Below are 18,158 nucleotides of genomic sequence, written 5' to 3' on the forward strand. Positions count from 1 at the left end.
CTCTGATCAGCTCTTGCATTCGTTATCTAAGGAATTCCCCAAAGCAGAGACCCTAAATAGCCAGAAAAGAGGGTTTGGCTACTTAGGAGAGAGGATAGGCTAGCAACACCTGAAGGAGCCTATCAGAAGGAGTCTCGGACGTCACCTGCTGGCCCTGGCCACTCAGAGCAGTCCAGTGTGCCAGCAGCACCACTGTTTCCAAGATGGCAGAGGTCTGGAGCACACTGGAGGAGCTCTGGGCACCTCCCAGGGGAGGTGCAGGTTAGGGGAGTGGTCACTCCCCTTTCCTTTGTCCAGTTTCGTGCCAGAGCAGGGCTGAGGGGTCCCTGAACCGGTGTAGACTGGCTTATGCAGAAATGGGCACCATCTGTGCCCATGAAAGCATTTCCAGAGGCTGGGGGAGGCTACTCCTCCCCTGCCTTAACACCTTTTTCCAAAGGGAGAGGGTGTAACACCCTCTCTCTGAGGAAGTCCTTTGTTCTGCCTTCCTGGGCCATGCCTGGCTGGACCCCACCAGGGCAGAACCTGTCTGAGGGGTTGGCAGCAGCAGCAGCTGCAGTGAAACCCCTGAAAAGGCAGTTTGGCAGTACCCGGGTCTGTGCTAGAGACCCGTGGGATCATGGGATTGTGCCAACAATGCCAGGATGGCATAGAGGGGGCAATTCCATGATCATAGACATGTTACATGGCCATATTCGGAGTTACCATTGTGAAGCTACACATAGGTAGTGACCTATGTGTAGTGCACACGTGTAATGGTGTCCCCGCACTCACAAAGTCCGGGGAATTTGCCCTGAACCATGTGGGGGCACCTTGGCTAGTGCCAGGGTGCCCTCACACTAAGTAACTTAGCACCCAACCTTTACCAGGTAAAGGTTAGACATATAGGTGACTTATAAGTTACTTAAGTGCAGTGGTAAATGGCTGTGAAATAACGTGGACGTTATTTCACTCAGGCTGCAGTGGCAGGCCTGTGTAAGAATTGTCAGAGCTCCCTATGGGTGGCAAAAGAAATGCTGCAGCCCATAGGGATCTCCTGGAACCCCAATACCCTGGGTACCTCAGTACCATATACTAGGGAATTATAAGGGTGTTCCAGTATGCCAATGTAAATTGGTGAAATTAGTCACTAGCCTGTTAGTGACAATTTGGAAAGAAATGAGAGAGCATAACCACTGAGGTTCCGGATAGCAGAGCCTCAGTGAAACAGTTAGTCATAACACAGGTAACACATTCAGGGCACACTTATGAGCACTGGGGCCCTGGCTGGCAGGGTTCCAGTGACACATACAACTAAAACAACATATATACAGTGAAAAATGGGGGTAACATGCCAGGCAAGATGGTACTTTCCTACAACGGTTTACAGATAGCGCTCCCTATTGTGCAAAGCAACTAAAACACTCACATCACAAGTGAACAACTAAATCAGAAGATGAACGACGTAACCCAGGTAATAAACCAACCTTTGCTTCTGGATAATGACATGAAAACAAAGAAGATGACTAAATAAAAAATAAAAAAAAGGAACAAACGCCAATTGGGGTGAGAGAGAAAGCCACCCTTAGATTTCTATGGATGCAAAAATTAACACTTCTGAGAAGAATGTCTATTCCTGGGTGACAAGACAAACCACTAAATACTCATTGGATGTGGACATGAAAAGCTGGTAGACACCCGAAAAAGCTAAGACAATAGATAAAAGAAATAAAAAAAGAACATTAAGAAGAAAAGATCACAAAGATTTCCCAATGATACTAAAGCCCCTCTTTCAATTACGATTGTGCATCATCTCTCACTAGCCCCTTTCATTGTTTGTCTATTGCCTCTTTTAGGGTCGCAGCATGATGCCATTCCCTGCAAGGCACCAGTGCAGAAGGAGGCTGTATACTTCTTTCTACTGTCTTCAGCACATATATTAATCCAACAGATCTAAGAGTTAATGCATGTTTCAGTCACAGCAGAGCTCGAAAAACACAGTGCAGTAATTATTTCTTTATGTTTCTCCACTCTGGTGTCAGAAAGACATACATTAACTCGTAGAAATTTCAAGTTAATATATGAGCTGAAGCCCCAAAAAGAGGTGCACATATACTTTCTGCTCTGATTATATCACGCTTAAAGATATCTGACAACGTGAAGTTCCACATGGACCCAAGAAGAGTATAATTCAGCCAGTGCATGATGACTACAAGAAGAATCATCTTCATTAACACGTTTACTACATGCCATGTGGCAGTGTTAAGAGCTCCCCCACTGTTCCCCTCTGGTACAAATGAGAAGACCCATAATCACTTCATACTGCTGCAAACAAATAAAACTTGATCACGTATCAATAACCTGCCAGTAGACTAATAACTTACATGCCCAGAGCTCACCCTTACCCCCACACAGACTAAAACTCTCACTTAGAGCACCTTGTTGACTTTTCTCTGGAACACCTGTCCTTGAGCTTTGGGGAGTGTTTATTGTCCCTCTCCTACATTCCTGACCTTCTCGTACCATGTACCCTTAAAACAAGACATGATTCTCTCTCTTCTGTGGCACCTAAAAGGAAGAGAACTGGAGAAAGAAAAAAATGGAAGAAGGCCTTACTTAAATGACAGAGGGAGGGGAAGATGATAGCTCAGGGAGACTTCTTGTTTGGCCCGAGGAAGTAAAGCATTGGAAAACATGCTTCTAGCACCACAAATGCTTCTGCTTGCACAATAAATAGCCTACGCAGGCTGTGAAACCTGAGAAACTTGTTGTAAACTACAAGCAGCATATTTAACATTGGCAGAAGTCTCAATTCAGTATTCATGTAACACAACGCAATTACAATCTCAGCATATCTGGGGGTTACGGTTGGAGCGTGCTTTTTCAGGAAACTCCAGCACCTATTCTACTCTCCTAAGGCACACAACTCTGCTTCAGAAGTGCCTCTCTGGGCATCCGTATTCTCAGCATGGTGAACAGACCCTCAAAATTAAGACCTGTAACAATCAGTAGGTGGGGGATGAAGAGACTTTCTAGAGATGCGTCATTACGACCATGAGTGGCCGGCAAGACCTCTAAATCTGCAAAATCCTCTAAATCCTGTGAACCTCTAATGCCCCAAAACAGAAAAATTATCTCCTACCCAAAGTGTGCTGGTAGTGGAGCTAGCTCAGGAGGCACCAAAGAGATTATTGGCCCCCTACACAGTTGAAGCAACTACCAGCCAGATGGGTATCTCACAGGAGGCTGGCTTCCAACCCACAGTAGATCTCGTGGCAGCCAAGAAAACTCCTACCTATCCTATATTTGGGGGCAATAAATTCAACAAGAGATTGGGGGTTTCACAGGCCCAGTTATCTCAGCCACTACAACCTCAATCAGGTCAATCCCCAACGGGGATCTTAATAAAGGGACACAAGCGGCTGGCGATCCATCCCATAGCCGGATCAGAATAAGAGGACCAGAACGGAGTCCAGAAAGAGAGCTAGCAAACGGAGCAGCAGCAGACCTTGGCGGCACCTCCAATTTCATAGAGGTGACAGGTCAAGAAATGGGCTTTCCACATCCCTTGACATCCTCAGTAGAGACCTTAGTTCAGCAGATACTGAGCGAGATCCACACAATGAGGCTCCCCCAGGAGGAAGCCGATACGAAAACTAATGAGCAGCTCAAGATATTGAGTACCAGCCAGCGAGCATAAGGACCTATGCAGAAAATTTGATGATTTGGAGAATAGATCGCACCATTCAAATTTATGCTTCGTTGGCATCCCAGAGGGACATGAAAATGGGACTACTGCTGGAGCAGCAGTAACTGAATTGATCAGCATCTATATTTTTTCAGACATGTCTTCTGTGCACTCAGACTCTACCATTATGAGTGCACATCCGGTCCCTTTTAACCAGAATCTGAATTTTCTGCATCCAAGAACTATTATGGTCAACTTTGATGACTACAGATTAAAGGAAAGGATATTGACTAAAGCTATTAAAAACACCAGGTATAGATGAAGTAGCTGCTACTAAGATAAGCTGGCTCAGCAAGGACGGTTGTATTGGCTCTGTATTGGTAGTCTATGTTCACAGGTGTAGAGGTGCAAAGACGAAGATAGAGAGCAGACTAAATATAATACTGCAATGATAAAAATTAAGATTATTTCCTGGAACGCTAATGGAATGTCAAATTGGCAGAAATATGGGGGGGTTGTTAAGGTGGCTTATATCATTCAATCCTGAAGTGATTTTTTTTTTTTCTTCAAGAAACTCATTTGAAAAGTAACAATCCCAAAGTATATATCCCGAGGCAGTATTCATTAGTGTTGTTTGCATCTTCTGGGCTGGCAGCGAGGAGGATGGCAATTTATAAAAGAGGTCCTTAGAGATCCTAAAGGGAGGTGGCTATGGTTAAAGGTGTCAGTACTAGGAATTCAAGCTAATCTGGTTAACTATTATGGACCTATCACTGATGATGAAGAGTCACTAATACAGTTACATGACATAGCAATGAGTGCAGATGGGCTCATTATTATTGGAGGAGATTTTAATTACGTTCAGGATCTTTCCTTAGACACTTCAAATCAGGGGAAAAGGCAACTTAAACCCAAAACTATTTGAATTATTAATATAATAAAAGCTGACTTCCAGTAGATAGGTCGTTAGCTAAATCATCCCATGCCCAATATAGTTGTTTTTCTTGTCGCTATAAAACAGCTTCACAATTAGACTTCTTCCTAACAACACACACATGAAGAGGCATAGATCATATATCTGGGTAAACGCTTTTTCAGATCATTCAGTAATTATGGTGACAACTGAGCTAGAGGAAGTTATCAAGGAGCGATCCAGATGGCACCTAAATAGGTCCCTACTTAATAATCAGGAGTGGGTTTTAAATATGAGGAAATTCATAAAATAATTATTTCAGGTGAATTGGAATACAGCATCCTTGTTTACAGTTTGGGTAGCTTTTAAAGCTACAGTCCAGGGTCATATTTCATTCAAGACATCCCAGAATCGGCAGCAAGAGCTTCATGTTAAATATCTGCAATTGGCAATTGATCAGGCTACAGAGGTCTGTATAAGAGCAGAGGGCCTGGATTCTACAAAGCGAGACCTCGAAAAGGCTAGACAAAATCTAAGATTTTTTTTTTATCTTGGCGAAACTATATAGTTCAAGGGCATATCAACAACAGATGTATGAGGAAAGTCAACAAATAGGAAAGCACCTTGCTAGGGTCCCTCGTGTAAAACAGGACAAACAGCCAATTTGTCAAACTGAAGACCCTAAGACAAATTTAGTAGTTCTCAGGAGGAGGCCGCAGCCCAGGTATTCATGCGGCAATATAGAAGAATATACAAGAATAATTATTCTGCTTTACCCTCTCAGGTTGAGCAGTACTACCTACCCCATTACACAGGCTGTCATTAACTGATCAAAAGGTTATATTGCAGAAGATAACGTTCTGAGATTAAAGAAGCTCGCCAAAAGATGGCAAGTGCAAAAGCTAGTGGTAATGATAGCTTTCCCTCAGAGTTCTATGAAATTGTCTCTGAGGAATTAGTCCCTTTTTTAATTGAACTATATAATGCAATACTAGCGGGTGAGGAGATACCCTTGACATTCAAAGAGTCAATAATAGTTAGCTTTTTAAAGGAGACGAGCGAGTTAAAAGCTGACTCATATCGCTCAATCAGCCTTATTAATGCAGACTACAAAATGTAACTAAGGTCTGGGCAACCAGGATTACCCCAGCTGCACAACAAATAATACATAGGGATCAGAGCAGTTTTGTAGCCAATAGATTAATGTCACCAAATACTAACTTTTAAAACCACGCAGTTGATTACTTTGCATCCAATAAAACTCCTGCAGCAATAATAATGCTAGAGGCAGAGAAAGCGTTTGATCTTGTTAATTGGGATGCTTTACTATGCAGTTTGATACAATTTGGATTCCCCTCACAATTTGCATCAATGAATTAGGAGAGGGACCCGCCAGGGTTGTCCCCTCTCTCTGATATTATTTGCTTTTTTTATTGAGCCATTGGATCGAACAATTTGTAGTCTGAGGGAGATCATGCCACCTATAACAGGTGAGCCTAAAATGAAACTCTTCGTTGATGATATTCTCTATCTAAAACCAGCATATGACAATAAACAAAGAGTATTGGATCTAGTTAAGGAGTTCACTCAAATAGGAGGGTATAAGATTAACAAGAGTAAAACTGAGATTCTCCTATTTAATGTAGGAGTAGAGAATCTTCTTCGCAGTCTACAGCAGCAAGCAAATTAAGCTCAGCCTATTAGATATTTGAAAATATTTGTCACGAAAAATTACGGTAAATTTTTCCACTTAAACTATGTAAGGATTTTTTTTTTAAAGCACAAGCACTTTTGGAAAGATGGTTGGTTCTCCCTTTAACTTTAATAGGGAGTCTTTCTAATTAAGATGTCAATATTACCAATGATTCTCTTTTTATTCAATAATCTTCTGATAAGTATCACTAGTTCTTATTTTAGGGAACTGGATACCATGGTGACAAGTTTTATTTGGAGGAATAGAACACCGAGGGTGATGTTCTCAACATTACAGCTTGATAGAACCCAAGGGGTCTTGGCGCTCCTTAATTTCCGAGTATATTACCAGGCAGCATTGCAGGATATGATAGCACACTTTCTGGATAGTAAAGAAATCTTGGAAATGTTTCTTTTGGTTGGGATGATTGCAGAATCAGCAATAAATCTCCCAGAGTTTATTACACTGCAAACTTGCCAAACATATCTCACTATAAGTACATTCATGACCTCAGAAAGAGGATAGAACTCTTTTGTAGAACAAGTTCCACTGGGTTATAGTTTTCTTAAATTACAGGAGTGCATTTTTTTTTGTCTCAACCTATCAATTGCAGTGATAGTGTGTTGGAATACTAAAGGTTTCAGACAGCTGAATTTTTTTTTTTTTTTTTTTGAGAGAGACAGATATATAACATGGAGGAGGACTCAATACATCTTGAGGATCTGGGATCTAGACTTTTCCTGAGTTTTTCCTCAGATTATCCATCTGCTAAATATTAATATACCGACAACTAATATACAAGAACAACCAGCATGGAGGGCATTAATTAGGAGTACATTAATTGGTACAGGCAACTGGTATAGATTACTAGGTGTGCACTCAGATAGAGAATCCACTACGGACTTCAGTGAAACAAACTTGAGAAAACACAATGCAGATTCTCAAAAGAGGATCGGCAGCTAATCTCTGAATTAGGACATGAATCTTTGAGGGCAGCCAACTACAAAAGAACGTCATTTCTGTCCCACTGGATGGCATATTACACTCCTGAGGTTCTACGTAAAATGTTCTTATCAATTTCGAGTCAATGTTTTTGTTGTAATCAGGATGGGAAGGGGAATTGGCTCTATATATTTTCAGATTGCCTTAAATTGATTCTGTTCTGGTGGGAACTAATTAAGGAAATTAACCGTAATTTAAATCCGAGATTGAGGATGAGACTAGCCCAGTTGAGTTTGGTGTTTCTAAAAAAAACAAAATCACAGGAAGTAGGTAAATATGAGCAATATTTTATCACAGTAGCTTGATTTTTAATACTGCAAAATTGGTAGACTCAGTTCCAATGATTCAAAACTGGTGGAATAGGATGTTGAGAACTAAGAAATTTGAGGAAGCATACGCAAAGAGAAAAGGGAGAGTAAAGAGGTTTACAGCCATTTGGCAGCATCTAAACATCTCAGTTGTTGGTAATTTAAAGGGAACTACAGTACAATCACTTGATTATGCTGTCAAGACATGTTCAGAGTACTATATACTTTGATTATAGTCCATTTCGCAATTCTCTCAGATTGACTTAATGGACGGGGCTATGCCATAGGATCTATGCAAACAGACAATGTAGGTTTTCTAATTATGTTGCACTTTGGAATGCTATTTATTTATAGGTCTTGATTGTAATATCTATACCTGAGAATAAAAATGAAAATAAAAATCAGTGGTTGTCAAACTCTTCATGTAGGCTTTTTTGAGTCATCCTAGTGAGCCTTAAAATGAAAATCCATCAGTATTGTGAGAGCAGCACACAACACCATCCAAGTCTCAAACATGCACCGACTGCCTAACCTTTATCAAAGTTTGCATTTCAAGCATCTACTTCAACCTGAACTCTACCAAAACCACATTCATTCTCATTGATTCAAATCCTGTCACTAATAGAGATGATGGAGAGTTTTGTTCCCCCTACACCACCCCCAAAATGAACATCTGGGCTTCACATTAAGGAGTAACCTCTCCTTCAAATTCCATATTGCCAAAAGAGTCAATATGTCTGGGTTCAACTATCATTCCTGTGAAATTGAAATACATACCTCTCAGAATCAAACTTGAGACCCACTATTCAGACTCTTGTCTACTCCCATCTGGATGGATCCAATTATCTACTCACTGGTGAGCCCAGTACCCACTTGGCTCTGATGAAGAGTGCATTAAGGAAGCAACTCAACTGTTCAAAGGTCTAAAGCAACATGACCATATGACTCCAACTGTGAATTAACTACTCTGGATAGCCATTCAAACCAACATCAAATGGGCATGCTGATTGCCCTAGAAAGCTAATTACTCTCCATTCTACCTGGCAAAAACCTTACCCCCTTACCTCAGGAAAAAAAATGCAACAGAGTCAACCGGATTCACTAAATACCTCGGAACAATACTCCATGATTGTTGCTTGGCCACCCCTTTTCAGAAAGGAGCTGCAAAATGCATTTTTAAGGATCGCTTCATCCACTTACGATAGGGAACATTTAGCCCCACTTATTTACATGGCCCAACTAATGGAGCCCCCCTACCCCAACTCTCCATTCGTGCACGATTATGAAATATTCCTCGGGCTTCACTGATTGTTACCCAGGTTTATGCCAGCTAAACGTCCGCACATACATACCTGTAAGTATTCTGCACTTTCAACATAGAATAAAACAGATAACTAACATACCTCCCCATGTGACAAAGTCTGGGATTATATGCAACTTCTTCTTGATCGGGCCATTCATCAGTGAGGACAAATCACCTCTAAGGAGAGGTTTTACATGGCGATGGTACAGTTTAGCTGGGAAAAGAGGGGAGAACACAATCAGGAAAAAGAGTATGCTTATGATTACAGCAGGATTATTTGATGACAGTACTACTAACAAGAGCAACAGTGCACATCAAGGGCTGTTTCAAACATGCGGGTTCTCTCACATATGCCACTGAGAAGTGGTGAAGAAATATGGTACACATATTTTGGTCTCTGAATGAAGCAGGTTTTTTTATGGCTGCCATTATTAACCCATTTGATTCCAGTGCATTCCCAGTATCCTCACTCTTAAAGCATACAAAAAGTAGGATTATTAACAACTGTACTAACAAGTATTTCCTATTAAATATGTAATCTGGTGATTTGGCTGAAAACTACTACTTTAGAGAGAGCACTGCGTTAAGCTAGATGAGATCTTTTTGAACTGAGAAAAATAGAACAAGTAAAGCACTTAAAAAAGTGTACTGCAATTCTTTTATACAGTCGAGAACATATATATTTTGGCTGTTTGCAACAAGTAGAAAACACGAAGTATTTCAGTCAAGTGTGTTCACTGTTGAATAAACATATGCCTTATAAATTACAGACTTGTGATTGACGACATTCAATTTAACTATACAACTTGCAGTTATGAGTCGCAAATTCAGACCTGTCTTTTTGTAGCACAATCTGGTAAAATCTGATTTTAACAAGTGACCATAGGATGCCAAAGATGGAATCACATAAATGGTGCACCTTACTAAGAGAGCCATCTTTTTGGCCAGCAAACACAATATTTAGAACACTTTGAAATAACTACTGACCCACAGAAGGTATAGGACTGAATCCCCAGAAAGTCATAAGAGCATGCATACCAACTGCACACTTTGATAGTGTGCCATGTCAAAACGTCATATATTAAGTCTTAGAGTAATTCACCTGAAGCTGTTGGTGGCTCTCTTGACTCAAGGGTGACTAGAAGCTACAAAATGTCAGTCACAGAGAATTGAACATGAACACTGTGCTGCAACCTTGTGTTTTCTGTAGCACAGAGGCAGTGCAAGTGGTGCACACTGGAGAGGTTCCAAGCACATTGGGCCTGCTGAGCATGATGGGAGCTCATCTGTCAAGCCTCTCGTTTTATCACTGACAGCTGAACAACAGAAAATCCACCAGATGCCTTCCAGCACATACACCGTGTTAGACCTGGCAGCTTTTTGGCATGTCTCCCCTGACTTTTTGCATTTTTACCTCCTGTTTTTATGGTTTACTGAACTCTGTTTTTGCTGGTTTATTGTCTCTTAGCACTTTACCACTGCTGATGAGTGCTAAAGTGCAAGGGCTCCCTGGGTAAATTACAGTTGATTGGTTTATCCATAATTGGCATATGTGATTTACTGGTAAGTCCCTGGCAAAGTGCACCAGAGGTGCCAAGGGCCTGTAAATCAAATGCTACTAGTGGGCCTTCAGCACTGATTGTGCCACCCACATGAGCAGCCCTGTAAACGTGGCTCAGACCTGCCATGGCAGTGTCTGTGTGGGCAGTTGTGAACTGCCAATTCAACATGGAAATTGTAACCACTTGCCAGGCCCAAACCTTCCCTTTTGGTACATGTAAGGCACCCCTAAGGAAGGACCTAGGTAGCCCCATGGGCAGGGTGCAGTGTATTTAAAAGGTAGGACACGTACTGGTGTATTGTACACGTTCTAACAGTGAAATACAGCCAAATTTGGGTTTCACTGTTGCAAGGTCTATCTCACTCATAGATTAACAAGGGGCTGACTTTAAATAACTTTAAAGCATAGATTGCCTTTGAGGGAATATACAAATATGGAGTTTGGGGTCTCAACTCACAATTGAAAAATACATCTTTAAGTGAAGTTGGTTTTTAGATTGTGAGTTTGAAAATGCCACTTTTAGAAAGTAGACATTTTCTTGCTTAAGCCATTCTGTGACTCTGCCGGTCTGTGGATTCCCTGTCTGGGTTAGCTTAACAGCTGAGCTGTTGTGAATTCCCTCTAGACAGTGACATATAGGGGTCTGTGGTGTAGCCTGCATATCCTGATGGGAGTCGCATTGCCCCGCTTTGCACCGTGACCCTTGTCTCACCGACGCTGTCATCGGACGACTTCACCGAGCCGCTGTTCGCACCGCGACCTGTAGGCCCTGCACTCTGGCATCGCCTGTGCACACCGCAGCCTTGGCATCCCTGACAACGACGCTCCTGTTGACACCAGGCATCCTGCCTGCACCGTTTCCTGTGGACACCGCCTGTGAGTGTCACAAAGCCCATCCTGTCCCGTCCCGCACCACTGGCTTGGGCCTACTGCCGACAGCGCTTCTACAACGAGGATGACGCTGCCTGCACCATGACCTGGTGACACCGCACGTCGCCCCGCTTCACACCGAAACCCTGATCTCACCGATGCCGCTGGACGCCATCACCGAGCCGCTGCCTGCACTGTGACCTGTGGGCAACACACATCTCATCGCCCCACTTCACATCGCAGCCCAAACGCCATCCACGCCAGCAATCCTGACTTCATCAAGCCGGAGTTTGATCCGCAAGGCGTGTGACTTCATGGGCCCGACGACTCCTGCACCGACTCCGGAACAGACACTGCGGCGCCAGCAACGCCGCTCTCCGGAGCTCACCACGAGGATCACAACACCCTGCAATTCCAAAGGTACTTTTCGACACCGTAGCTGGCCTGCGATGCTGTGGCTGGCCTGAACTATCGGTTTTGTTGATCATGTCGTCATGATAGCCCCAGATGGAGCTATTGACTTCAAGGAACTGTAACTGAGTAAATCTTGCAGAATTCATATATTTATTACTGTACGGTTGATTTTTATCGTATTTGGTGTTGTTTTATATAGATAAATATTGGCTATTTTTGTAAAACTTGTGTGTTGTACTTTTGTAGTGTCTTCATTTATTACTGTGTGTTATGTGCAAATGCTTTACACATTACTTCTGAGATAAGCCTGACTGCTTGTGCCAAGCTACCAAGGGGGTGAGCAGGGGTTATCTGAGCTGGGTTTCTCCCTTATCCTGACTAGAGTGAGAGTCCCTACTTGGACAGGGTGCAGCCCGACTGCCAACCCGAGACCCCATTTCGAACACAGAGTATGGAATTAAACTGACCCTATGTACACTACATGCTCTTTTTAACTGACAGACAAACTGCTGAAGGCTTTTGTTGCCTCTCAACCTGAGAACTGAGGCATAAAAAGTGATAGGGAGCAACAGCCACAACAAGTTTTCAGTGGCCAAGATTACCTATGAGAGCAGTGGATTTCAGCATGTATGCAGGTGCCATTTCCCCTACTCACTTTGTGAAAGTATCCATTTGTCAATAATAGAGGCAACTGCACCTTTGCTAAAATGAAAGTGAGCATCCAGTATCAACGCTGTGAAACTCCCAGCCTGAAGAATTACATGTTAACATGTAAGGAGAACCCTGAGGCCAGTCATCAACACCTGGCCAAAAATAAAACCTCCCCTACACTAACAAGGTTCTGATTTCCGCAGGGACTAGCCATATGCGGGCACTGGGGAAGGAATACATGCTTTTGACAACATCCTTTAAGTTCTGAGCAACAGCATTAGTCCCAAACATATATGTTCCAACCAGGAGAAGGCACAACCTGTGTTGGACCTCTCACCTAGAAATTAGGTGTCCTCCTTCACAGAAAAGGAAAGGGAAGCCTTTATTTGGGGTCATGAGATAGTCACTGTATTACCTTGTAATGTTCTTTACCACTAATGCTCTAAAGCATAATACTAGTTACACTCCAGAATGGAAAGTCAAGACACTCCCTTTAGGGACTTGACTCTCCCAGGGTAGCAAGGGCAATCAGTTGTACCTTAGCCAAGAGGCTGGAAGGCCCTAGACCCTTCATATTTAAAGTGACACAAAGGATACTTAATAACCAGAGAATCCAAACAGTGACTTACTTTGGGAAACAAAAAGGAATTATCAGGTAGTAAATAAGACTTTTAAAATTACAGCAGGCAAAGAAACTCAGGAAGTCGTAAACATGGGGTTTAGCTAAGAACACTGGTGTTCAGTCTCTTCTTTGATGTACTTCACTGTTATCCAAAGGATGCAGAGAATAAAAGGTGGACCCATAAAAATATAGTACTAGTACAAGTAAAGCAGACATAAGCAATCTTGTCTTTGGTGATGAGGGAAGCCGGACAGTACAATACTCCCAGTACCCTCTGCACGGGTTTCAGTTTTTGAGGATCATAGTAGTGAACTTCTTTTCATTTTACTCTGTGTAAAATCAATTGCAGCCTCAGCCAACACGTTTCATTCAATAATGAACTTCTTCATGGTGTGTCATTTCAAGTACAATGTTTATCTTGTATGTATCCAAGGAGAAGGATAATCTTATGTCTAACACAGTCACATCTGTGTTCCCCACCACAATACACACCTTCTGGAAAACCACCAAGTGTCAGTTAGGACACAAGAAACGAACTCTGGTGTCAGCATGCCATATGCACAATCCTGATTGTGAGGATTGAGTTGGGGAACTCTACTCGCTCGGTTACACTAAGCCTGTTAGAACTGTTCCTGATGTTCTTTACTTATAAGCATAACCAAAGGAAGAGTAGGTGCCTTTACAGGTTCTGGAGTCAATTCACTCAGTCAATTAACCAGTCTGGTTCAAACGGTAGAAACACATTTTCTGCATACCATACATATGAAAAGACCCCCAATCAGTGAGGGTGTCTTCAAATGTGGGCTATATCTACATAATGGGAGAGCCTAGGCTCATTCATTACTGAAGGGGTGATCTGCATCTTCAAACGTGTGTCAATAGCACTGACCAGGGTGTTCTGGTTCAGCAGACGTGATGAGTGCCCACATCAACACAACAGATTTCCCTGCAGTTAGCTACTTTAATTGCACTGCACTTGAGTAACCCCAGAGCAGGGAGTACTGGGATAAGAGATTGGGGCAATAGGCTACTCAATCCATTGAGGTCGCCATCAGAAGTCAGTCTCACCAGCACCTCATCCAGTTCCTCTACCGTGTGCTGCTAAGAAAGACAGAACTTAACATTACACATTGTTTGTTTCTACATTCATGCAGGTTTACCAAAATTAGCTCTCTGAAAGGATTACCCGGGAGGCAGACTCTAGGTCCTCAGCGTTTAACCACTGATGTTCTACAAAGGCAACCTGCAGTGCAGTGATTAGTAAGATCACAACCTCATTGACCATTCAATACTATTCTACAGCGGAAATCTGTTGTGCACTGTTTTTCCAAAAGCACTACAGTAAGTTCTCAAATGCAGGGTCAGTCCAGTACTACACAGACTTTTCTCCACCACTGTTGTAACTTCACAGTGGCGGTTGCCAAATCCGCTCCCACTTTGCAATCTTTATAGCAAAAATCGGCTCTCACTCTGAGGAGGACCATGGGATTTGGGTCTAAGGTATTTGGTGAGAAGTATATGACTCAACAAGAGCTGGGCCTCAAATAGAAAACAAGTATTGGAAAAGACAATAGGACTTGGATAAAGAGCTATTTGCTTGGGCAATGTGCTTTGCCATGTGTACACCAGTGTGGCTGCTGTTCAGCATGGCTAAAGGTTAGTGGTGTGGACTGTCAGAGTGGAGTGGGGGAGTAGAGTGTCAGAGTGGACTTGTTGGAATGTCATATCTTGAAGTAGGAGGAGTAAGAGTTGAGTAGAGTTCAGTGGTTTGAGGTTTTTCACTCAAACAAAAAAAAGAAAATTGACGTAGTGAGCATTAACTTTTAATCAGCATGGTGTCATTCTATCCAACATTTGTTGCAGCATAGAGAAAGACATACTATGGGAAATCCATTTTTTGAGACCTCCTAAGTCACTTTGACTAATATGCAGACTGTTACAGCATCAAGCCTATGTTCAAGCATGACTTGATGAGAAATGTTCACATACATACTTCAAACTGAGCCATAGGCATGTTTTCAATTCTGTAATTATTAATTAGTTTTCACCTGTGTAAATATAGATGTATAACTTACCGAGATGAATGTTTCCAAATTTAGAATCCTTGGCTCTGAGAGATTTGAGAGTGTGTTTTGCCATTGGGGAGTCTTTAGTTAATATATTGTAAAAGTTCACCCCGTCAGTATTCTAAAAAACAAATTGGGAAACATTTATGAAGAGGTCAGCCATATCTGGTCTAAAAAAGCAAGCACATCGTAGGAAGCTGGCTCTGTATACTATATCAAAATGAGATCTAGTGTGCACAGAGTCCAGGGGTTCCCCAAGAGGCTTGACACAGGCAATAATAGGGAATACTAATGCTCTATTTGTGGTTGAGCAGTTAGGCTTATCAGAGGGCGATGTTAAGCATGTGTTGTACACACACAAGCAATGATAGAAACACACTCAATGATTTAACTCCAGACCAATAGGATTTTATATAAAAAAATGTTTTTGTTACTTTATTACTAGAACCACAAGACTCAGCTCAGAAGTAAATACTGTTGCAGATAAGTACTTAGCACAGACATCAATGCAACTTCGTTCCACTTTAGTCAAGTAAAGAGTTTTTAAGAAAACAGAGAATATCTTTTTTTAAAGTGGACACTGCATTTTCAGAACAGTTCCTGGGCGAAGAAAACAAAGTACAGTTTTACAGGTAAGTATACGACTTACAGTTCCAGTCTCCGGGCTTTAGATAGTCTGTTGTTGGGGGTTCAAGTTAACCCCAGACACCCACCAACAGCAACACGGGGACAATCGGGTACAGAAGTCAAAGTTGAGCAATTTTAACGTGGGCTCCTATGGAGACAGGGAGTACCGGAATTGGGTCTGCCTGCAGGTAAGTACCAGCGGCTCGGAGGGCAGACCAGGGGGGATTTGAGGAGCACTGGAGGGTCCCCAAGTAGGCACCAATCCCACTCCCTCAGCGGCACTGGTGAGGCCGGGTGCAGGGTGCAAACAGGGCATCGGGTTACCAATTAAACTCTAGGAGTGGCACCCGGGGTCATTCAGGCGCTGCAGGCGAGGTCCGGGGGGGTGTCTCGGGCACACCACCGGTCGGACAGGGAAGAGGACCACCTGTTAATCATTGCTGCACCGGGTGTTGATTTATCCAAGGTCTGGGGGCGGCAGTTGCAGTGGATCCTTTGGCGTCCGTTATCTCCAGGTCAGTTGCGGTCAGGGGAGTCCTCAGGATTCCCTCTGCAGGTGTCGTCGTGGATGGGCCGAGAGGTCAACCCACAATGGGCAATTGGTCACCGTCGTCCTCTCTGGTCGGTTGGGCCACCTGGACTCGGGCCATGGGCGTCGGGTGCAGAGTGGTTAGGGTTCACACTTCTGGAGTCAGGTGGGAGTCCTTCTGAAGAGGTTTCTTCTTCTATTCTTCTTTGGACAGGGCCGCTGTCCACTGGAGTTATTGATCGTCTCTGATGCAGGCAGTCTTCTGGAGATTTTTCAGAGATCTCTGGACCTGCAGGACGTTTCGCTTTTCTTCTGCAGGTTCTTTGAAGCAGGAGACAGGCCAGTAGGACTGGGGATAAGTCAGTTGTTGTCTCCTTTCCTTCTCTGCTGGGGTTTCCGCTACGCAGTCTTCCTTCTTCCAGGGAGGACATCAGGAATCGGACTAGCTTTTTTCAGGGAGCCCTTAAATACATCATTTAGGGGTGTTTTGTAGGGTTAAAGGGCAGTAGCCAATGGCTACTGTCCCTGAGGGTGGCTACTACCTGCTTGTGCTCACTCCCTTTGGAGAGGGGAGCACATTCCTGTACCTATTGTTCCATGTCCTCCAAACCAAGATGGAGGATTCTGAAAGGAGTGGGTCACTTCAGCTCTGGACACCTTAGGGGTGGTCCTGGCTGAGGTGGGGACTCCTCCTTGTTTTTCCTAATTATCCCTCTGGACTTGCCGCCTAAAGTGGAGCTTTGTCCAGGGGCTGGGCATCTCCACTGCTGGAGTGCCCTGGGACATTGTAACCCGAAGCTTGAGCCTTTGAGGCTCACCGTTAGGTGTTACATTTCCTGCAGAGGGGAGGTGTGAAGCACCTCCACCCAGTGCAGGCTTTGTTTCTGGGCCCAGAGAGCACAAAGGCTCTTCCCCCTAGGGGGTCAGAAACTAGTCTCTCAGTGGCAGGCTGGCACAGACCAGTCAGTCCTGCACTGAAGGATTGGGTAAAATACAGGGGGCATCTCTAAGATGCCGTCTGTGTGCATTTTTTATTAAATCCCACACTGGCATCAGTGGGGGTTTATTGTGCTGAGACGTTTGATACCAACCTTCCCAGTATTCAGTGTAGCCTTTATGGAACTGTGGAGTTCGTTTTGACAAACTCCCAGACCATATACTTAATATGGCCATACTGTACTTACAATGTCTAAGATTGGACTTAGGCACTGTAGGGCATATTACTCATGCCCTCACCTGTGGTATAGTGCACCCTTCCTTAGGGCTTCAAGGCCTGTTAGAGCGGTGACTTACCTATGCCACGGGCAGTGTTTTGTGTGCATGGCACCCTGAGGGAGATGCCATGTCGACTTTGCGTTCCCCCCCCACCAACACACAATCTGCAATGGCAGTGTGCATGTGTTAGGTGAGGGGTCCCTTAGGGTGGCACAACACATGCTGCAGCCCTTGGGGACCTTCCCTGGTCACAGGGCCCTTGGTGCCACTGAAACCTTTTACAAGGGACTTATCTGTGTGCCAGGTGGTGTGCCAATTGTGGGAACAATGGTACCTTTTTAGTGAAAGAACACTTGTGCTGGGGCCTGGTTGGCAGGGTCCCAGCACACTCTCAGTCAAGTCAGCATCAACATCAGGCAAAAGGTGGAGGGGGGTAACTGTAACAAGGGCCATTTTCCTACAAACATTAAGTAAAACTATTACAACTTTCTGTAGGGTGCATACAATTTTACTATTTGTTTGTGGTAAATCTTTATTCAGACTTTGAAATAAACAATATATATTACACTTAATCAGAACAGTAGAAACTCTAGTATGACTAGCAGGCAGGCACAGAATAGTGAGCACAGATATAGAAAAGCATTAAAACTATAATGGAGTTCCCTGCAACAACGGTTACAAGCAGCTTGAAGAACAAGTTAATCCCACACAGTTATT

General features: G+C 43.4%; 1 protein-coding gene across 3 annotated transcripts in view; it reads right to left on the bottom strand.

Annotated features, from left to right (window-relative positions):
- The window catches only part of SCPEP1 (serine carboxypeptidase 1), a 196,165-nt gene that overhangs the window by 122,923 nt on the left and 55,084 nt on the right, over window positions 1–18,158 (bottom strand). For all 3 annotated transcript variants that reach the window (XM_069200008.1, XM_069200007.1, XM_069200006.1), the window contains exons 9-10: window positions 15,080–15,191; window positions 8,987–9,100 (exon numbers count right to left, since the gene is read on the bottom strand). In XM_069200008.1, coding sequence (XP_069056109.1) covers window positions 8,987–9,100; window positions 15,080–15,191 — 226 coding nt within the window. The remainder of the gene's footprint in view (window positions 1–8,986; window positions 9,101–15,079; window positions 15,192–18,158) is intronic.

This window comes from Pleurodeles waltl, chromosome 7 (genome assembly GCF_031143425.1).
Source record: "Pleurodeles waltl isolate 20211129_DDA chromosome 7, aPleWal1.hap1.20221129, whole genome shotgun sequence".
Classification (NCBI taxonomy): Eukaryota; Metazoa; Chordata; class Amphibia; order Caudata; family Salamandridae; genus Pleurodeles; species Pleurodeles waltl.